Below are 23,674 nucleotides of genomic sequence, written 5' to 3'. Positions count from 1 at the left end.
AGTGAGACAAAGAACAGACAAAGTTACCCGAAGTCATACATAGGTAGTAGTCCAGGATTTTAACATAGGTAGATTGACCCCAGAGAACTCAACCATCAAAAAGTAATTAAAAATTGGAAAAGAATTATCTTCTTTTTCCCTTTAAGAATGGCCATTTGAGTGTCTAACGTGTACTCTGAAGAGACATCACTGAAGGAAAAAATATTAAGCCTAATCATAAGGCCAAGTTTCCTGTGTGGGCTCAGACCTCATAGGTAATAAGCCCAGACCTGTATTAGCTGTGATTAGTACCTAATAGAAGCATAATAATGTTAATGGTTGCTATTTATTAATGTATTTACTGTACCATTGCTTATTATATGCTAAGCCATATGCGTTACATATTTACCTGCATTGTCCTGTTTAGTCCTAGGGGAACTCCTACTCAGAGGAATTAAAAAAGTTGCTCAAAGTCAAAACTACTGGAGCTAGAAATCAAATCAGTTTTCCTGATTCCAGAATCTATGCATCCCACTCAAGCCAATTGACCCCTATTTCTCTGGTGGCTTGAAACTGGTCTGAGTAGTCCTTGCCTGGATTATAGCTGTCCCAAGGCCTCGGCTGACTCCAAAGTTACATGAAAGGAAATGTGACGAGCAGGTTATAAACCTCCCTCTCTATTCCTGGAGTTACTTCATCTCAAAGGCCACTCCCCAGCCCCTTTGGTGGTATTACTGTGAGGTTTTGGGGCTTGCACAATGGATGACTCAGTCCTTTATGGAGAAGTCGTAAAAATTACTTTTGGGTAGAAGGGTGAACTTTTGAAACACAGGTGAAAACTTGCAATGAAGCAAAATTGTGAATTAATGAATTTCATTACTGCATCCTTCTACTATCTAAGGAAAGATGAGAAATCTACTAATTCATACATTGAAAGATCGTTTCCCCCCCCGCCCCCCCCTTTTTTTTTTACAGATTGTGTTGCCTTTAGTTCCTATACTAAATTCTTCAGAAATTCAAGCTGGACATTTTTTTTTTTTTAACTTGCATGTAACTTTGCCACAATGGATCGATTTTCAAATAAGTTTTCAGCACAGTTAATAATCATAAAAAATTTACTGGGATCATCCTGTTGAGAGGTCACTATAAGTGATCCTGGGAGAAGTCTGAGCTCAAGTCAGGAAGTAAGGTATGTAAAACAGCTCAGTATTAGACATCCAGAAGTGGAGATGTGTGTGAATAAAGTGTTGCAGAACTTTCTGTGGGGTGATCCAGTGAAGTTTCACCAAGGAGAGTCTGTAAGATTGCTTGGTGAGGAATGGGGAGAGGATTTGAAGCAAGAGGAATATCTAATGAAGTCTGCTGGCAGGAACATCTTTAAAAATTTGGCCTCCAACTCTTCTGACATTGAGAGGAGGGAATATAAATGGGAGCATTATGCAGGAGGAAAAAAAAGAATGTTTGGCAGATCCCAGGGAATCCTGGTTAGTCATTAATTAAATTCTGTTCTTGTCAAGTGTCACACACACACACAAAAAAGCTAGCTAAGCAACAATTTCAGAAGGTTAAGACAATAGAAAGTGCTAAAGTTGTCACTGTCCCACTTACCAAAAGGCACTGAGGCGGTTCTGTAGATGGAAGCTAGTCAGCAAAGGTCAGATTGTCACCTCCACAGGAAGGCACCCCCTCCACACACACACTCACAACAGTCTAAGAAACACTGAGCATTTTGCCGTTAGGAGAAAATGGAGCGATTGGTATATGAAGGAAGGTTTTGTGAGAGACTGAAGGAGATTTGAAAGTTATTCTTAGAAAGTTTGCTTTCGGAGTTCTGCATCTTATGTGTCCTACTGCATTTGCTCTTAACATATCTGTTAAAGCTTAGGGACTTAGAAAAGTGAAAGTGTTAGTCACTCAGTCATGTCTGACTTCTTTGCAACCCCATGGACTGTATGTAGCCTGCCAGGCTCCTCTGTCCATGGAATTTTCCAGGCAAGAATACTGCTGTGGGTAGCCATTCCTTTCTCCAGGGGATCTTCCCGACCCAGGAATCAAACCCTGGTCTCCTGCATTGCAGGCAGATTCTTTGCTGTCTGAGCCATCAGGGAAACCGTAGTGACTGTACAATTTTTTTAATGGGGGCTGAGGAGTGGGAGAAGTTATCCTTCCTTCTGAGAGAGGAAACGGAAACGTATGTAGTTCCTTTTAGATCTACTTAAAGATCTGAAATAACTTTCTTGGTTTAGGGATATTTAATTTTTATGTTTAATTTGATTTTTTTTAAATTTATTAATTTATTTGGGAAGTTCCGAGACTACTTTCATGTTACTTGCTTAGGAGTTTTATAAGAATCCTTTAGTGAGTATTAGTAATATAGATTTAGTAAGTATCCTTGTCTTAATTTTCTAAGGAATTTTGTTTGCATTTTAGTCAGAAATAAATGTTTTATCAAATACTTGTCCTGCTCCTTTTTAAACGGTCATGTGGGTTTTTCTTTTAATCTGTTTAATGTGGCAAATTTCACAGATTAAATTTTTTTTAGTGTTAAAACCACCTTGCATTCCTGAGATAAACCAAACTTGATATTTCCAAATGAGAGTGGCTTATAGTTTTTCTTTCTTGTATCATCTTTTCTAAGTTTTAATGTCAAGGTTGTGTTATCATAAAATGAGTTAGAAAGTAAGTCCTTTTTTTCTACTTGCTTGTGCAAATTTATAGTATTGGAATTATTTATTCCCTTAATACTTAATAGAACTTTCTTGTGAACCCATCTGGGCCTGGGAATTTTTTGAGGGGGGCATAACTTTTTAATGTTAGAAGTAACAATTTTAGGACTATGCAAATATTTTTTCTTTGTGACTCAGGTTTGCCTGTCTTATATTTTCTAATCCTTTAGCATAAAATCATTCATAATACCCTCTTTTACATTTAGTATCTATAGAATCTATAGTTTTCTCCCTCTTTTTATTCTTACCATTGGTTATTTATGTTTTATCTTATTTTTCATAAGCTTGCCAGAGGTTTGACAATTTTATGTCTTTCCAAAGAATCAATTTTTGGCCACAGTGCTCTATTGTATGTTTGTTTTCTGTGTCATCAATTCTGTTCTTTTAGTTTTCCTTCTGTCTGTGTGTTTAAGGTTTATTTTGTTATTCTTTTTGTTACTATTTGAGGTAGATTTTATTACTTCATTAATTTTAACCCCTTTTTCCTGTAATGCATATATTTAAGGTTATATATTTCTGTTTACAGGTTCTGCATTTGGCAAATTTTGTTATGTAGCATTTTCATTACTGTTCAGCTCAAAATAATTTTTAGAGTTTCATTATGATTTATCTTTTTACTTGGCTTATTTATAATATTATTTCTTAATTTCTAGACACATGAAGATTTTCCAGTTACCTTTTTTGTCATTTCTTTCTCTCTTAACTGAACTGTGGCCAGAGAATTTCTGATTTCACACCTGCAAAACTGACTGTGGCCCAGTGTGTGGTTGCTTGTTAAGAACGGTCCATGTGTGCTTGAGAGGAAGGGTGTGTTCTATGGATGTTGGGTGTAGGGTTCTATAAATGTTCATTAGGTCATGTTTTTTTTTAATTCTGCAGTTCAAACCTTGTATGTTTCATAGATTGTGATTTGCCTACATATTCAATCGGAGATATTGCTCTACTTTTTTTGGCTTTTCCATTTTTCTTGCATCTCAGACCTGTCTGTGACCGTCTTCCTTCTGCCAGAAGTGCATACATTGGCATTTTCTTTGCTGTGGGTTGGCTGGGGCTAAACTCTGTTTTGGTTGTACAGCTTCTTTCTTTCCCCCTCCTTGAAACACATTTTAACTGAGTATTGAATGCTCAGTTAATAGATATTTTAGGTTAGCAGATTGTTTCTTTAAACACATGTAAGGTATTCTAATGTGTTCCGGTTTTCATTATTTCTTTTGAGAAGTCTCTCATCCTTGCATGTAATCTGTGCTTTTTTCTTCTTATGGCTTTGAAATTTCCCAAATTTTGTTTTGTACAGATTTACTGTGATGTGAGTTGACTTTTTATCCATCCTGCTTGGGATATGTTGGGTTTCTTAAATCTGGAGATCAGTGTCTTTCATTATTTCTGCAAATTTGTAGCTGTTAGCTCATGGTATTGCTTCTGCCCCTGTTCTCTCTACTTTACCTTCTGAGGCTCTGGTTAAATGTATGTTACATTTTCATTCTCTCCTTCATGGTTCTCACACTCTTGTTTGTATTTCCTGTCATCTTACTCTCTTTGCTGCCTTCTGAGTAATGTGACCACCATCCGTTTCACTGATTTTCTCTTCCACTGTAACACCTGTCAACTGACACCCCCAAATTCTGTGTTAGTACTGCTTTGGCTCTTTTTCAGGTACTAGTTGTGGTTGTGTTTTTGTTCTGACACTTTCGGGGAATACAAACATGTAGAACTTTACCCTAATAAATTACTTAGAAAGTAAGCAAAGCTGCTGTGGTCTTTGATTGATGAACTACTCCTGTGTTCAAGATGTCACTATATAGTTTTTCAAGTTCCTAGTTCCCTCAATCTTTATTTAAATGCTACTGCTCTATACTCCATGGAATAGAGTATTCCAGATACAATGCCTCAAACTGATTTAACTGGTTAATTAGGGGTATGAGACCTAATGCAGAATTTTTAGGACTCAGTGCTCTTGCCACGTCAGTGACGTTAACCCAAATTTGCTAGCCACCCTGGCTGATGACGACCATATTTTACAGTTAGGTGGTGTTTTAATCTACCCAGGAAAGGGAGGCAGAGAGAAGAAACTGGAGAGAGAGAGAGAGGATTTGTGAGTTCTCTGGAGTCGCTTCTTAAAAGGACAGTAATCCTATTGGATTAAGGCCCCCTCCTTATGACCTCACTGAACCCTTATTACTTCCTTAGAGACCCTATCTCCAAACATAGTCACACCGGGGTTTACAGCTTCAGCATGTGAATTTTGGAAGGACACAAACACATTGAGTCCATAGCAGGTAGCATTTACATAATGGTTGAGGGTCTTACGGTTTATGTTATAATTATTTATAACATTATAAATAAAATATATATTTATAAAATAAAATATACTTATTATGTTATAAATATGTTATACCTGTGCTGTCTCTACTGCTGCTAATAGTGAATCACTACCCATGTATTTGGGTATATTCTCCCCCACAATTATTCAGCAAATATGCAGAGAAAAGGGGCTTCCCTGGTAGCTCAGCTGGTAAAGAATCTGCCTGCAGTGCAGGAGACCCCAGTTTGATTCCTGGGTGGGAAAGATCCGCTGGAGAAGGGATCAGCTACCCACTCCAGTATTCTTGGGTTTCCCTGGTGGCTCAGCTGGTTAAGAATCTGCCTGCACTGTGGGAGACCTGGGTTCGATCCCTGGGTTGGGAAGATCCCCTGGAGAAGGGAAAGGCTACCCACTCCAGCATGCAGAAGTGAAGTTAAGTCGCTCACTTGTGTCCGACTCTTTGCTGCCCCATGGACTGTAGCCTGCCAGCCTCCTCTGTCCGTGGGATTTTCCAGGCAAGAGTGCTGGAGTGGGTTGCCATTTCTCCAGTATGCAGAGAAGACAATAAAATTTATTCTTACATGTGTTTCTGTACTCTTCAAAATGTGTTGGTGAGATTGTTGTGCATTTCTTAGCTAGATTCTAACCAATCTATTATAGTTAAGTAAAGATTTTTACCTTATTTACATATTGGCCTTATGTTTCTCTACCTTAGCTGTGTTGGAGTAGAAGAACATCATGCCGTCGACATTGACCTGTATCACTGTCCCAACTGTGCGCTTCTGCATGGCTCCTCCTTGAGTGAGTACTAGAAGCTTAAATCAAAATTGGGATTTAGAACTTAATATATACATGACAATACTTAATGATACTCTGGCTAGTTTTATTATACCCACCAAGAACTATAAGAAAGGTTTTTCTGAAGGTATTGAGAGTACAGTTTTTGTTTGAATTACTGACTTATTTAACAAGTCAAAGCATTAAGTGAAAAAAACACTATTGTTCTTAATTGCCAGTGCAAAGCTCCAAACTCAAAACACATATTTTTCAAAGCTTTCAACTTGAGAAATAAAATAAAGTAAACTTTTTCTGATTCTGGCTATTTTTATCTCTAAATGTTTTTTTTAAAAGGATTGTAACTAGACTTACTGGTGATCAGTCTGAAATGTATAGAAATACTGAACCACTACTTTGTGTGCTAGAAACTAACACAGAGTTATTGGCCATTTATGTTTCAAAGACAAAGGCTCATAAAAAAAGAGAACGGATTTGTGGTTACCAGAGGCAGGGGTGGGGGGTGGGGGGCAGGATTTGATGAAGGTGATCAAAAAGTACAAACTTCCAGCTATAAGATAAATAAGTACTAGGGCTGTACAACATGTAAATATGATTCAGCACTGCTGTATGTTCTTTGCGAAAGTTGTTAAAAAAGTGGATCCTAAGAGTTCTCATTACAGGAAAAAAATTTTCTTTCTATTTTGTTTATTTTGAGTCTACATGAGATGATGGACAGTCATTAAACTTACTGTGGTCATCATGAAATGATGTATGTCAGTCAGACCATTATGTTGTATAACTTAAACTTATTCATTGCTGTATGTCAATTATATCCCAATGAAACTGAAAGAAGAAGAAAATAATCAGTACTATTTGGGACAGTGTATAGGACAAGACTTTAATGCACATGTGCAGTACACTTGGAGGAAAAAATTAGGGCACTGACATGCCAAGGTATTACTTCTGTTGTCCGAATTAGGTCCGGCTGTTGAGTATGGCCTAGAGTCCTGTCTAGCAGTCCTCTATGATGGAAGTAACCTTCCCACAGTCATCCTGTCCCAAGGACAGAGGCCAGACCAAGTCTCTGCCCACACTGTCCTTTCTGAGGGCCGTGGGCATGGGCAGGGAAGCTCACACATCTTCTGGAGTGCACCAGCAACACATAGGAAAGGAGATTGTTGTTCAGTCGCTCTGTCGTGTCCGACTCTTTGCGACCCCATGCACTGTTGCACGCCAGGCTTCCCTTTACTATCTCCTGGAGCTTGCTCAAACTCATGTCTGTTGAGTCGATGATGCCTTCCAACCATCTCATCCTCTGTCATCCCCTTTGTTGCTAGCCTCTTACAAATGCTTCAGAATATATTGGAGTATTAGTTATTGTACAGATGTGAGAGTAGAGAAGCGATTTTTAAGAGGCTTTGGAATATATTTTAACTATTTCTTCTCTTAAAAACTTAGACTGCATCCTAGCATTTTTGTGTTCGTAAAACTAAAGGGGAAAATTGTAGACTTAATCACTTTAGCACTACCTTTTCCCAAACATACCTTGTACACACTTTGGTCAGATGTGGGTAACGTAGACAATTTCTTTTTCTGAATTCAGTTTTTTCCCTAGTACTTTTTTAAAGTAGAAATTGTGTTTTTTGATTATGGGCAAGTGATTTTTCAAAAGTGACTTAGTAACAACTGACTGCTTATCTGTTTTGTTAGAAATATTAATAATTTACCTAGTTTCTAAGAGATTTAACAATTTAAGCTATATAAATTATTGAAAAATTTTTTTGTAAAGTACAGGTTATCCTTTTTGTTAATTATGCAGTATAAAATTTGAGGTTAGCAAATTGGTTGAATTGTTACATGTATAATTGACTTATTGTCACAAATTTAAAGAAGATACTACTTATCTATGTACTTGGCTGCCTTGGGTCTTAGTTGTGACCCACATCCTGTTTGTGGCGAGTAGGCTCGGTAATTACAGCGCAGGCTCTCTAGTTGTGGCCCATGGGCTTGTGATCCCATGTGTGATCCCACACATGTGGGATCTTGGTTCCCCAGCCAGGGATTGCACCCATGTTCCCCATACTGGAAGGCAAATTCTTAACCACTGGACCACCAGGGAAGTCCCATAAATGTTTATAAAGTTTCATATTTTGTGTAGTGCCGAAGTATGTAGTATATAACTTGAAGTAATTATTGACCAAGTGTAATTCTTGGAGGAAATAAATAATACTGGCTTGTTATATCAAGACGAGAAACAGAACTGAAATGTAAGTTTCAGTTTAGAATTTAAGTAAATAACCCCCAAATGAAATAATTTGAATTTAATTTCTATGAAATGTTATATGGGTTATTATGAATCAGAATAATGTAGTATTTAAAACACTGCTCCATGTAATGCACTCTTATTTTCTTTTTTCCTGTGTGATTTAATTTTTTTAAAAGCTTGTCATGCTCACTAAATTGATTTCACAATCCATAATGGATCATGAAGCTACACTTTGAATAACAATGCTTCAGAGGGGAGCTTGACTATTACCTGCCCTTTCATATTCTTCTCATCCGTGATCAGGCATGGGCTGTCTTCTGGGCAAAAAGTCCAGCTCTAAGTACCCATAAGAAAAATGCCACAGATCCAGCTATCTGTTTTATCCCGGTTTAACGTTCCATTTCCCCACCCCTCACCCTCACACCTAATTTGGGTAATCTCTTTAGGACATTTTTCTCTCTGCTCTTAAGCCTCTCTTACTTGCTACCAAAGATTTCCTGTTTCTTTCAGAGTTCCCTAGGAATTCTTACTGCAGATTCCATTTAGACAGTAAAATATTCATTAATATGGTGAATTTAGACTTTACCTTCTTAATGGGGATTAAGAACTCTATTCGAGGCCCAGTATCAAAAAACCCAGCCCAATACTTAAACACATATTCTCAGTGCTCCTCAGGCACATGCAATCCAAATGCAAAATTTTCTCTCCTTTCCCTATGACCATTATTAAAATATTCTTTCGCTGGCCTCCTTCCTTTGAGAAATTCAGTCAGCTCTTGCAGTGGCTGATTTGATGTGTTGAGGATGTTAGTCCAACAGGACAGTGTAGCCTTCTATTAACATCCTGCAAGTCAACACATTTAAAAGGAAAGAAAAGTAATTGGCAGCTTATTGGTTGCCCCAGACACGATGGTGAGAAGTACAGTTAATAGATTTATGTTATCTCCTTTGATATTTGTAACACCTTGATGTGAGAAAAATGATCTTACTAGGTCTGTGATGTAGCTTTTTGGCAGAGCTGGAGTTTGAACCTGCAGCTGTCCAATCCCAATCTGTTTTAATTCTAATCTGTTATGTCAAAATGAAAATTAAAACAATGTGACATCATTATTAACTTTCAAATGGGCAGTTTGTTCTTTTTCTTTTTTCCCTTCCTCCCTCTTTCCCACTGTTGACCAGGTTGCTCATATGTATTGGTGAGAATAGGTTACCTGCTACTTTTCTGGAGGCAATTTTGTAGTATGTAGCCAGAAACAGACTTATGTATATAAATATTAATTTCATCTTTGTTTAAAGATACATCTTCATTTACATCTTAAAACTCTAGGCTGCCTTTAAATTGTTTTTGAGCATTTAATAAGGACGAAATGCCCATGATAGTAAAGATAAGCATAAATATTATGATCCCAGCTGAAAATAAAATGGGGTTATATATCTGTGTATATGTTAAGCAAAAAGCCTGGAATCAAATACCTTTGAATCATATACCTTTGATTTTTGTTTTGTTTTGTTTTTTGACTGTGTAGCGAGGCTTGCGGGATCTTCGTTCCCCAACCAGGGGCCGAATTAGGGCCCACAGCAGTGAAAGCACAGAGTCCTAACCACCGGATCGCCAGGGAATTCCCTAGAAGTGATTTTAAGTAAGGAAAAAAGAATACACACACACGATGGATGCCTTAATGGTATTTTCTAGGAAGGTTGCCTAATGATTGTCAGTTTTTTTCCATGAGGTTTTTTTTAAAAGTGGGATTTACTCTTTTCCATGTTGAGGATCTGACTGCCATAAATTACTTGGGAATCTTGTTTGAGACTTAGATATGAAGGAACCTAATTTCTACCCCTGTTGATTATTTAAATGTGGCTTCTCCTTATCCATATGAGGATCCAGCAGTATTTTATATTATTATGATCTTTGTAAGGTGAAGGGTTTGAAATAACTTAGACTCATAGAGTTGTCACCCCCTGCCAAGGTTTTATTATGAAAATGTTCAAATATACAGGAAAAGTTGAAAGAATGTTACCTCTAAACCTACCATCCAGATTCCACTTATCAGCATTTCACGTTACTTGTTTATCTCATATCTGTCCATTAACTATCCGACTGTACACTGCCCATCTTATTTTTTGATTCAATCTAAGTAAATTACAGACATCAGTACATTTCCTGGGCTTCCCTTGTGGCTTAGCTGGTAAAGAATCTGCCTGCAATGAGGGAGACCTGGGTTCAATCCCTGAGTTGGGAAGATCCCCTGGAGAAGGGAGCGGCTACCCACTCCAGTATTCTGGCCTAGAGACTTCCATGGACTATATGTATAGTCCATGGGGATCGCAAAGAGTCAGACATGACTGAATGACTTTCACTCGCTCACATGCATTTCCCACAATTACGGAAGTTTTAGGCTTAAAAGTGATTTTCAAATTAAAAAAAAAAAAAAGATATAAAACTGAAATCTTACCTCGATGCCACACAAAAGATGTGTAGGTAGTTCCACCCTGAGGAAAAGAGGAATGAATGAGGTCCAGAGCTCCTACCTCAGTCTCTTCTCCATCTTCCCTTTTATTAAGGGTTCCGCAGCACAGTCTGAAAAATAGAACTCAGCCCCTTCACTTCCACATCGAGGACACTGCACCCAGACATGTTGCAGAGTAAGTCGGGGCTTCCCATGTGGCACTAGTGGTGAAGAGTCTGCCTGCCAGTGCAGGGGATGCAGGTTCAGTCCCTGAGTTGGGAAGATGCCCTAGCGGAGGATATGGCATCCTACTCCAGTGTTCTTGCCCGGAATATTCCTTGGACAGAGGAGCCTAGTGGGCTACAGTTCATGGGCTTGCAGAAGAATCAGACAGAACTAAGTGACTGAGCGTGCACACACATGCGCAGAGTAAGTTGTGACTAAACTAGGAGTCAAAGCCACGTGTCCTGATTGTGGTTGCTGTGCCTACTCAGGTTTTAGCCTCCCAGAGCTATAGACTCACAGGATCTGAGCGTTAGAATGAACCCTCCGGTATTTATTCTGTCACCTCACTTGTCTTCCTTATATTATGATGCTGTTCCTCTGTCAATGTAACCATGCTTATTTTGGGAATAAATCTTGACATAAAAGAGAAGTGACTGTGCTGTTAAAATAGATTTCTGATGTGAGATCAAAGGCCCTGTCCTGAGAGACTGATTTGGATGATCTATAAAAATCCTGTTATGACCTAAAGTTCTAGTGACAGTCCAGATTTTAAATAGTAGTGAGGTTTATAGCATATATAAATATGGGTATTATAAAAGGCTCAATCTGCTAATTTGAATTCCTTGGTTTAATTTTAAAATAATTTTTGAAGTAAAAAGATTTAAAGGACTTCCTTGGTGGTCCACTGGTTAAGATTCTGAGGTTCCATTGCAGGGGGTGTGGGTTTGAATCCTGGTTGGGGCATGCTGTGAGGCATGGCCAAAATAATAATAATAATAGTAGTAGAAGGATTTAAAAAACCTCACAGTTAACTGCCTATAGTTGCAGCATTCCATAAAGTAAATTTTACTTCTTCAGCCTTAGAAATACATTTAAAAATGTGAGTATTATTATACTTAACAATTGTTTCTGATTATGTAGACTATAATGATAGAAAGTACATGGTACCACCAGTTACAGAGATGTTTTCTTCTTTCAATCTTCTCAAAATCCAGTGAAAAAGAGGAGGAACTGGCACAGGCATGACTACACAGAAATTGATGATGGTTCCAAACCAGTGCAGGCTGGAACTAGAACTTTTGTGAAGGAACTACGTTCTCGAGTCTTCCCAAGGTATGGAAACCTGTTATGACCAAAGAACATTTAAGAATGTTACCTAATAAGGTGACATTATCTAAAGCAGCGTTTTCAAGCTTCAGGTTGCAAGCCATTACTGTTCTCAACCAGCTTTTTACTTTTTGAAAATAAAATAGAAAATTTTGGTGCATTGCATGTAATAGGAGTAAATAAGCATAGCTTCGTGGAAGTTTTGTTATATGTATGTGTACTGGATTACTGTGTAAAAATGTTTTTCTTAACTGTAGGTCTCAATCTGAGAAGTTTGAAGCACATTGATCTGAGGCACTTAGTCCCATTCTTGACTCCTTATGTTGTACACCTGCAGCTCCTCTTTCCTCTTTACCTCACCTGCTCCTGTTTTCACGCTGTTTTTCCCTTACGTTGTTTTCTGATCCGTCTCCACTCTACTTCGGCCGGAAGTCCTCACAGCTGTTGCTCAGCCTCTGGTGGCAGCAAGACTAGGTTTTGTTTTTTGTTTTTAAGATAATGTGTTTGAGTTGTGTGGCCCGAGAGAGGAGTGTCAAAAGCATTATGCAGCACTTAGTCACGCTAATTTAGATCATTTCCTACTCACTGCCTGACATCTATTTAAAGTGATAATGCTTAATAGGCTTTTTACACGGGATCACATCCAGGCTTGTTAAAAAGGGGAAGTACAATTCAAATTTCAATCACAATATCACCTGCAGCCTATTATGGAATTATTTCAGATCCTGTAAGTGTAAAACCCTTGCTCTTTCTTTGTAATCTTGAGGATACCTGGCCAGTCCCCTCCCTTAAACAGAAGCATAAGTGATAAGCGGCTTCTGTTGGCTCCCACAGGTAACAGAGAGAAAAAAATATGAAACACAGTGATTTCCATGTGCTTTTTGCGATATTAAAGGTCCTGTTCTCAAACATTCTCTTTTATCAGTATCAAAGTCATTGGAGAAATGTTTCTTTTCATTGATTGATTTGGAGCCCAAATTTTCAGCCAGTGTCTCTCGGCTGGCTTCAGAGAGGCTTGTGAGTTCCCTAAAACTGTATAAACTATTTATTGTTGATGTGATTTTTTTCAGGGAGCAAGGCCATAGTTTTCATTTTTTTAAATAGGTTTGTAACCCAAAAGAGTAGTGTCAAAAATCCTGGCCCAGTGATTCCTGTGGTTTCTCTGCCAAAGTGTTAAACACAAATGAGTTAAATACAGATTACAGAGATGCTCACAAATGTCCACACTGTACTTACCATTAATTAAAGGTCTTGGTTTTATTTTGTTTAACTCCATAAACCTCCAAAGACAGAGTGACAATAATTAACTAAATCACACATATTCAATGGGATTAGCATAGAAATGTGTAAAATAAAGTGAATGGGTTATCTTCTCCACCCTTATTTTAAGACTTAAAGTTTTTTCAGATCCTTTTTTTATGTAAATGATAATTTTTAAAAACAATTATGTGTACAGATGTGTGATGGATATACACTTCTAATTTTAAAAGATAAAATGGAGTTATGTTACACATATGTTGTGCAACTTGCTTTTTTTTTACTGTTACATTTAATAGATACCCTTCCGCATATATACATAAATTTATCTCACTCTTTAACTGCTATGTAGTGTGCAATAGTATGTGTGTGTGTGTACCATATATATGTACCATTGTTTACTTAACCGTCCCACTATGGTAAAGGGTCCAGTTTTTTTTTCTCTTGTAAGTAATGATGTACCTATATTTTTGAGCACTTGAATCTATATATTTTTGATCACTTTGGAGGAGTAGAACACCAAACATTTAAGATGAAGGAGTACAAGAGATTTAAGATTCTCCTTTAGATTGGGTTTAAGGAATTGTTAAGTTCTCAGAGGCTGAGGAAGAAGGAACACTTGGGAATATTTATGGGGAAAATAAAAGGCAATACAGAACTCAGTGAGTCAGGTAAAGAAGCTCTAAGCCTTCTACTTACATGACTGTCCAAGGAGAGTCTGTCTGGATATTTTAAGGCCTTAAACTGACCTGCTGTTTCTGAGAAGGTGGGATGATCTGAGCTCAGTAATTCAGGGACCTAGTTTCTCCTGTTATCTCCTTGACAGCTAGGCTACAGATGACATCAAGACAGCTAAGATCTGATTGTAAAAAAGGAAACTGTTGTGTTTAACCTATTATGCAAATGTTGCCCTTAACTTTCAATGTATAGCAGCTGCAATTCTGTGAGCATTTGGAATATAAAATTGAGACTATCTCCATTTTTAGAGATCTCTGATTTATGGTTAGGGAACAATCAACAAAACTGGAAAATTCTTAAGAGATGGGAATACCAGACCACCTGACCTACCTCCTGAGAAATCTATATGCAGGTCAAGAAGCAACAGTTAGAACCAGGCATGGAAAAACAGACTGGTCCCAAATTTAGAAAGGAGTGTGCCAAGGCAGACTGTTGTCACCCTGCTTATTTAACTTCGATGCAGAGTACATGATGCGAAATGTTGGGCTGGATGAAACACAAGCTGGAATCAAGATTTCCAGGAGACATTATCAGTAACTTCACATATGCAGATGACAGCACCCTTATGGCAGAAAACTAAGAGGAACTAAATAGCCTTTTGATGAAAGTGAAAGAGGAGAGTGAAAAAGCTGGCTTAAAACTCAACATTCAAAAAACTAAGATCATGGCATCTGGTCCCATCACTTCATGGCAAATAGATGGGGAAACAGTGGAAACAGTGGCAGACTTTATTTTCTTGGGCTCCAAAATCACTGCAGATGGTGACTGCAGCCGTGAAATTAAAAGATGCTTGCTCCTTGGAAGAAAAACTATGACCAACCTAGACAGCATATTAAAAAACAGAGACATTAAAAAAAAAAAACAAAACAGAGACATTACTTTGCCGACAAAGGTCCATCTAGTCAAAGCTATGGTTTTTCCAGTAGTAATGAATGAATGTGAGAACTGGACCATAAAGAAGGTTGAATGCCAAAAAATTGATGCTTTCGAACTGTGGTGTTGGAGAAGACTCTTGAGAGTCCCTTGAATTGCAAGGAGATCCAACCAGTCCATCCTAAAGGAGATCAGTCCTGAATATTCATTGGAAGGGCTGATGTTGAAGGTGAAGCTCAAATACTTTGGCCACCTGATGCAAAGAACTGACTCATTGGAAAAGACCCTGATGCTGGGAAAGACTGAAGGCAGGAAGAGAAGGGGACGACAGAGGATGAGATGGTTGGATGGCATCACAGACTCAATGAACATGAGTTTGAGCAAGCTCCAGGAGTTGGTGATGGATAGGGAAGCCTGGCATGCTGCAGTTCATGGAGTAGCAAACAGTTGGACACGACTGAGTGACTGAACTGAACTGAGGAGACAGTGAAAAGGGACAGACTTGAGTGTAATGCCTAGAACAGGTTAGTCATTAAAGAATGCAGCCAGAATGCACCTGTTTTTAGTGGCTGAAGGTGACTAATGTATTAAAACTTATTAAATACTTAGGATAATGATCTTTTAAATCAGGAATTCTCAACTGGGGCATTTGGACGTTGTTTCAATGAGTAAGGACTATGGATGCTAGTCATCCTCCAGTCTGCAGGAAAACATGAATTGTTCTGTGTCTCAGGCGACTTTATGATGTCTAATAAATATTTGTAGAATTTTATAGCCAGATGAAATATGATCTGGTTTTACTTATCCTAACCAGCTCTTATTGTATTGTACCCCCTCCCTTTTGTTCTTCTGGCTTCTATGCAGCATGTGTTGAGTTACTTCTAATCTTGTTACTTCTTTTAAATCCAACCATTCATTACGACTAATTGTAGGCATCCCATTATTTTGTTATTCTGTTAGGGAAGCCTGGCATGCTGCAGTCCATGGGGTAGCAAAGAGTAGGACATGACCAGTGACTGAACTGAACTGTTATTCTGTTACCTTTTCTAGTGTTGTTTACCTGAATATTTACATATTGCAATCCATAGTTTGCTATAGTTTGTTTTTTCTCTTGTTATAGTTAAGGCATTTTATATAATTCACATATATTTTTCCAATTACATGTAGGATACTAAAAGGAGCTTTATAAAACATTAGTTATAAAAAAGGAAAATTAGGTATGAGATAGGTTGAGAACCACTGATACAGGTAATAATATAGCATATGAATTAATCCATTACCAGATTTTTTTTTAGCTGAACTTATCAGCAAAGATGACATTTTACTTTTATGTTTTCTTTAGTGCCGATGAAATCATTGTAAAGATGCATGGCAGCCAGCTGACACAAAGATACCTGGAGAAACATGGATTTGAAGTCCCTATAATGGTTCCCAAATTAGATGATCTAGGACTCAGGCTCCCTCCACCAACTTTTTCTGTTATGGATGTGGAACGTTATGTAGGTACGAACTTGATTCCTTTAATTGCTTGGGAAAACACGGTAAAAATAAACTTGATATTATCTTAAAATACCAAAAACTGAATGAAGAGGTGTTAGTTTAGTTCAGTTTCTGGGTCAGGAAAAGTGAAATGCAATGTCATGTACGTTGAAAACGTTTTTCTCAGCAGACCTACTTTCAGAAAGACAGAAGGAAGCATTCTGTACAGCCTCATCCTGTTGCTTTATTTGTTTTTTTGTCCTCAAATTTACTGATACTTGCTAGGAAAAAATACTACAGAGGGGTAGCTACAGATATGAAAAAGAAGTCTTTGGGAAACTGGGTGAGTTCTAGACCTTGGTAGCAGCATTCAGGTGCAAGATTTCTGGATCCTGGTTTAGTAACCTCCTGCTGCCTAGAAAAGAGAAGCTTATTTTCAAACCTAGTTTTACTTTAATGACTTGAGGATACTGCCATTTAATGATGTCTGGACTTAATGCTTTGTATTGAGTCGCAGAAAGGTATAAGAAGCAGGGTGGAAGACCCTTTCTCTGTTGCATTATTGTTGACATTTTCAGTTACTTCTTTCATTCTCATTAGGGTATTGAGAGAGAAAGCTGACTCTATGTAGATCTCATTCCTTGTCAGCAAAGTAGATAAAGATTATTTAAGGATTAGATCTCAAGTCTATCTTGACTCAAACTGTCTATTCTTTCCAGTATGTTATCTTCTGAGCATGAAATAATCTGAGCATTTGTCCCTTTATCGATCCATTGGTTGACATTGCCAATTGTTTCACTGAGGAAATCCAGTTAAATTGTCTGACTTCACATTCAGCTTAGTTTTGAACTATTTGATAAATTAGAAGATGAGGCTGAGGTTTCACATAAACCTGATTGTATAGATAACATTGTAAAATAAATAGCTAGTGTAATAAAAGTGTAGGTAAAATGTTCACACTACTTGATAGCTAACTTTTTTAATACTGCAAAATGCTTCAGTTAACAGAATTGTTTTGCCTGCTAAATATAATATAGTCTATTTGACTTTCTTAATTTGTTTAAAGTTACATTCAGGTAAGAAGCTGGCACTTATTTGTTTCCTGTTTCAGATTAAGTATTGCCGTATTTTGAATTTCACCTTATCCTGTAGGGCATTGTAAAACTAACTGGTTTTTAGGGTGATTCAGTGTTGTACATGCAGTACCTCATGGTTTTATAGGAAAATTGTAAATTAATCCCAATTCAAAACTCATTTCACAGACAATAATATGAACTGATTTTTGTTTCATTTTTTTCTTGAAGCAGAATATTAGGAGAGAAGACACTACCAGGCAAACAGAAATTGTTTGTACTGGTTAATTTGTTCACTAATTCCCCAATGACTGATTGGTTTCTCAAAATGATGGACTCAGAATCTTAAGTGTTGAAGTAAAAGGGAAAAGTCTGTGTCCACATTTTGTGTAGAATTCTTAATTATAATTATTGATCACCAGGAATTAACAGCCAGAACATGTGGCACAGTTTTTACCTACCAGTGTAATATGCATTTTTGTCATAGGCTGCACAAGAAATCATTGTTGTATGGAAACCTTTGTAAACACATAAATTTTCACACTCGGTGTTAATTATGCAGCTCTGTCTTAATTGCTTTATTCTTTCAAAAATTGTTCCTTTGTTCCGAAGTTCCAGTTGGACTTAAAAAGTGAGGATATAGGAAGAGTCTTTGTCTAGGCTATGTAGTTCTTACAGATAGCTTAATTATCATGTGCAGTAAATATGGTCTTTAAAATATTTTTCTTTAGGGCATCTATTGATGAAACTCTTAAGCAAAATAATAAGACGATAATTTTTCTCTGCAGGTGGTGACAAAGTGATAGATGTCATTGATGTGGCAAGGCAGGCAGACAGCAAAATGACACTTCACAATTATGTGAAATACTTCACGAATCCCAACAGACCAAAAGTGTTAAATGTGATCAGCCTTGAATTTTCAGATACAAAGTGAGTAGTTCTGGGCATTTTGATTTAGCCTTGTGAATGTTAGCTAAATGTAGTTAAATGATGAATTTATTTTAGTAAGAAACATAATTGTGACTCCTAAAGTGGTCCAGAGATATAGCTATGTTGTACATTTTGCTTTGGCATGCTCAAACTTTTAAGTATTCTTGTTAGCCTTGAGTTTCAGTTAATTTCTTGGTTGGGGTTGAGATGGGAGATGCAGTTTTAAGAAGTTTTAATTTGCATGATGTGGGTGTGTGTGTTTGTGTGTGTCTGTTTTGTTTTTTTTTAAAGGATGTCTGAATTGGTGGAGGTTCCTGATATAGCCAGAAAACTTTCCTGGGTGGAAAATTATTGGCCAGATGATTCAGTCTTTCCCAAGCCATTTGTTCAGAAATACTGCTTAATGGGAGTTCAAGACAGCTACACAGATTTCCACATTGATTTTGGTGGGACTTCAGTTTGGTACCATGTCCTCTGGGTAAGCTTCGCGTATTTCTTTGTTCACTTAACTACAAAAACATACAGTCTTCTTCCCTGTAGTCAATGACCAGTCAATCCATGAATCAGATACCTGAGAAGGAGCAAAATTAGAGTAATAATTGCTTCTGATCTTAAGGTCAGGCTAAAGACAGCTAGTTGGATAAGTCAGGAATGCCCATAAAATTACGAATTCTCCTTGGGAGCCTATATTCACCTTGCTTTATCTAGAACTGTGCTTTTCCATTACAGTAGCCATTCAGCACATGGGGCTAAATGTAAATAATGAAACATAATGTCAAATTCAGTTCGTCATTTGTACTAACCACATTTCAAGTGCTCTGTAGCCACTTAGGGCTTTTCATCTACTGTATCAGGTAGCACAGATAGGAAGCATTTCCATCGTCACAGAACAGTGACAGTCTTGAACCAGATCTTCGTCTAAACCACGTGCCTGTGCATCAGCAACGCTCTGGACTCTGATGCTGTGCCTTGAGCTCTTCTTTTGCTTCATGTGAAAGCAGAGGGTCAGGTCACTAAAGAAAGTCTGTTCACAAGTCTTTAAAAACAGCTGTAGTGTTACAGGTCTTAGAAGAAAGGGCAGAGTTTGCAGAGATGACTCTCTGTAACCTGGGGCCCATTAACCTGTATTTACTTCTATACCTTGAACATGAGATCAGTAGGATGCTTGTGATTCTTTACCCTCCTCTCCTGTAACTGTTTCTCCATCACGGCTTTACTGACCCCTTGTCGTATTGGGAGGGGGAGCCTTAGTACCTGTGAAGATGCTTACTAAAGGCAATAGCTGTTGATCAGGCATGTGAAATATGTCTTTCTGAGAAATCTGACAATTATCTAATGTAATTTAGAACATTGTATTGGGAAATTGCATCAATATAGGCCACCCTGAGAATGGCATTTCCTTTTTCAAAAATAGTGTGATTACTTCCTCCTAGGGCGAGAAGGTTTTTTATTTGATAAAGCCAACAGATGACAATTTGGCCCTCTATGAATCTTGGAGTTCATCTGTGACCCAGAGTGAAGTGTTCTTTGGAGATAAGGTGGATAAATGCTACAAATGTGTGGTAAAGCAGGGACATACCTTATTTGTTCCTACAGGTAAGGTTTTAATCCCATCCCCACTCCCCATAGCGATTGCTCATCACAGAGTCAGCTTTTGATTGGAATCTCTGAGTTTAACATGTTTGGAAAGTAGCTTTGCATAGCCTGAGAGATAATTCTTATGTTGAACTTTTCACGTCTTTGTCCCTTAGAGGGTTTCTCTTGTGGTTCAACTTGTTTTGGCATTGTGTTTTTATGTCATTTGCCTTCATTTTTATTTTGAAAAATTGACATACCTTAATATACACCCTTTAAAAGTGTACAATTCAGTGGTTTTTAGTAGATTAATAGAACTGTGCAACCCTCTCCCTGTCTAATTCCAGAACATTTCATCACCTCAAAAAGAAACCCTGTACCAGTAGCAGTCACTCCCTGTTTCCCCTCCTCTCAGCCCCTAGTAACCTCTAATTTTCTTCTGGCTCTGGATTTGCCTGTTTGGGACATTTCATGTATAATAGGTGACCTTTTGTATCCAGCATCTTTTAGTTAGCATCATGTTTACTAGACTTATCCATGTTGTATCTCTTATCAGTGTTTCATTGCTTTTTATGGCCAAATAATATTCCATTGCATGTATGTATCACATTTCATTTATCCCCTCATCAGTTGATGGACATTTGGGTTGGTTCCACTTTTTGGCAGTTACGAATTGTGTTGCTTTGAACATTTGTGTGATAGTTTTTGTGTGGAGGTTTGTTTTCATTTCCCTTGGGTTTATACCTAGTAGTGGAATTGCTGGGTCATATGGTTTAATGATGTTTAACTTTTTGAGGAACTGCCAAACTGTTTTCTTAATGGCTGCACCATTTTACATCCCTACCAACAATGTAAAGTTATTTCAGTTTCTCCACATCTTCACCAACACTGTGCTTCTCTTTATTTTTGACATTCTAGTAGGTGTGAAGTACTAGTATCTCATTGTGGTTTTAATTTGTGTTTCCTTAATGAGTAACGATGCTAAGCATTTTTCATACTGGCTATTTGTATGTCTTCTTTGGAGAAATGTCTGTTAAATCCTTTGCCCGCCTTTAAGCTGAGCTGTCTTTTTATTGTTGTAAGAATTCTTTATATATTCTGAATAGACCCTTTTCAGATATATGATTTGCAATGTTTTCTCTCATTCTGTGGGTTGTCTTTTCACTTTCTTGATAATGTCCTTTGCACAAAATTTTTAAATTTTGATGAAGTTCCCTTCAGTTTTTAACTGGTCAGCTCTACGCTGATGCTGAAGGCCAAGGCTGCTGTAGGAATCTGGGCTGCTGTCCTGGGATAATTAGGAGGCAAATGAGTCTGTTCTGAGGGAGCCTAGGAAGGGATTGAGTATCGGCCTTAGTTATAGCCTCAGGTACAGGCATCAGGTATATCATTTTGAGAGGTGACTGAATGCAGGGTATGGATTCTGCAGGCCAGGGGTTCTAAGAGTTGTGTTCTTCTGATTTGGGTGACCTCAATGGCTGCAGAGTTTGCAAGGATCTGTTATAGGCCCTGCTTTCTTACTTTGGCTCTGGAGTATATAATAAGTATGTCTTGAATAAATGAATGAGTAAATGCCTAGAACTACCAGAATTTATAAAATCTAGATACCTATCAATATTTTCACTGTGAATGGGCCAAACCCGTCCCTTAAAGACCCCCAAAGCTCCCTTTTGTAGTAAATATTTTGTTATATCTGTTTTAAAATCTTAAATTCAAATTTATCATCAGTATAACCGCCAGCACCAATAGTTCCCTCCCCCCAACTGATGTAATAACCTAATTAGATTATAAAGAAATTAGAAGTAATTTATAATAAAATACTGTTTTGCAATGTCCCTGCTCAGGCACAGCAGCACTGGAAGGCAGGGTGATGCATAGGCCAGCTAAGCAGTACAGGTGTGTGGCGGGTAGCTCAGGGTCTATAGCGTTGGTGTGGATTACGGTTCTCAAACTACGTGGACCCTCAGAGTCACCTGGAGGGTTTATTAAAACACAAAGCATGTGTGTGCTCAGTCCTGCCCAGCTCTTTGCGACCGTGTGAACCATAGCCCACTAGGCTCCTTTGACCATGGGATTCTCCAGGCAAGAATACTGGAGTGGGTTGCCAGGCCCTCCTCCAGGGGATCTTCCCACCCCTGGGATCAAACCTGCATCTCTTGCATCTCCTTCATTGGGAGGGGGGTTCTTTACCACTGGCGCCACCTGGGAAGCCCAAAATACAGAGCATTGGGCCTTAACCCAGTGGTTCTGATTCAGCAGCTCTGGGGTGGGCCTGAAAATTTGCATTTCTATTAAGCTCGCAGCTGAGGCTGATGCTGCTGGTCTGGGGACCACGTTTGAAGAACCACTGCAATAGATAGTGTGGGTTTTTTTCCCCCAAGGTATTTGGCAACTGATAAATTTTCTTCAGTGTACAGGCTACCTAGTTGTGTTCCTAGAAAATTGTGCCAAAACCTTGCAAAAGATGCTGTGTTTCACATTAATGGAGCTATCATTTCTGGGCTCAGTCAGTGACAGATTCTGTACCTGTCTGAATGCCCAGCAGATATTTGAAAGTCCTGGCCAATGCAGGACAGCCTTGCTGTGTGGCCCTGTCCTGCCTGTCGCAACCTGGCTCCCGCTCACAAGATGACAGTGGAGCATCCCGATCCTTGTGACAGCCCCGCCCACCCCGCCCCGAACTCTCCAAACCAGAATCTGAAGCCGACACAGACTTCAAATTTGTGATTTCAGGGTCAAGCTTAAGACTTTGTGCCTTTGAGCACACAAATGGCCACCACTTGAAATCTAGTCTTCTTGGCCTTTTATAGATACTGTATCACAGAACAATGACAAATCAAATTAGGAAAAGTATAAAGAAAATGGGATCCGTCTGTTTTAACAGTCAATTTTTCCATGCAAATGTATGTGAATATATTTATTTACATTTGTATAATGTCTTTACGTTTGGTCTCCAAGACCTTTCTTTCAGAAGTTACACATCATCTCTTAGAAATGAGCCTCACCAAGAATATACAATGGAAAAAAGACAACCTCTTTAACAAGTGGTGCTGGGAAAACTGGTCAACCACTTGTAAAAGAATGAAATTAGTACACTTTCTAACACCATACACAAAAATAAACTCAAAATGGATTAAAGATTTAAATGTAAGACCAGAAACTATAAAAGGCCTAGAGGAGAACATAGGCAAAATACTCTCCGACATAAACCACAGCAAGATCCTCTATGACCCACCTCCCAGAATATTGGAAATAAAAGCAAAAATAAACAAATGGGACCTAATGAGACTTAAAAGCTTTTGCACAACAAAGGAAACTATAAGCAAGGTGAAAAGACAGCCTTCAGAATGGGAGAAAATAGCAGCAAATGAAGAAACAGACAAAGGATTAATCTCAAAAATATACAAGCAACTCCTGCAGCTCAATTCCAGAAAAATAAATGACCCAGTCAAAAAATGGGCCAAACAACTAAGCACATTTCTCCAAAGAAGACATACAGATGGCTAACAAACACATGAAAAGATGCTAAGCATCACTCATTATCAGAGAAATGCAAATCAAAACCTCAATGAGGTACCATTACATGCCAGTCAGAATGGCTGCTATCCAAAAGTCTACAAGCAATAAATGCTGGAGACGGTGTAGAGAAAAGGGAACTCTCTTACACTGTTGGTGGGAATGCAACCTAGTACAGCCACTATGGAGAACAGTGTGGAGATTCCTTAAAAAACTGGAAATAGAACTGCCATATGACCCAGCAATCCCACTCCTGGGCATACACACCGAGGAAACCAGTTCTGAAAGAGACACATGTACCCCAGTGTTCATTGCAGCACTGTTTATAATAGCCAGGACATGGAAGCAACCTAGATTCCCATCAGCAGAAGAATGGATAAGGAAGCTTTGGTACATATACAC

The 23,674-nt window shown here is 38.2% G+C and overlaps 1 protein-coding gene across 1 annotated transcript in view; it reads left to right on the top strand.

The window, feature by feature from the left end:
* KDM7A (lysine demethylase 7A) overlaps positions 1 to 23,674 on the top strand; it is a 75,231-nt gene that overhangs the window by 27,471 nt on the left and 24,086 nt on the right. The window contains exons 2-7 of the mRNA XM_043463865.1: positions 5,723 to 5,808; positions 11,720 to 11,837; positions 16,042 to 16,202; positions 18,040 to 18,181; positions 18,473 to 18,659; positions 19,615 to 19,777. Coding sequence (XP_043319800.1) covers positions 5,723 to 5,808; positions 11,720 to 11,837; positions 16,042 to 16,202; positions 18,040 to 18,181; positions 18,473 to 18,659; positions 19,615 to 19,777 — 857 coding nt within the window. The remainder of the gene's footprint in view (positions 1 to 5,722; positions 5,809 to 11,719; positions 11,838 to 16,041; positions 16,203 to 18,039; positions 18,182 to 18,472; positions 18,660 to 19,614; positions 19,778 to 23,674) is intronic.

The sequence above is a fragment of the Cervus canadensis genome, chromosome 3, assembly GCF_019320065.1.
Source record: "Cervus canadensis isolate Bull #8, Minnesota chromosome 3, ASM1932006v1, whole genome shotgun sequence".
Lineage (NCBI taxonomy): Eukaryota > Metazoa > Chordata > Mammalia > Artiodactyla > Cervidae > Cervus > Cervus canadensis.
This window is presented reverse-complemented; position numbering and strand designations above follow the sequence as displayed.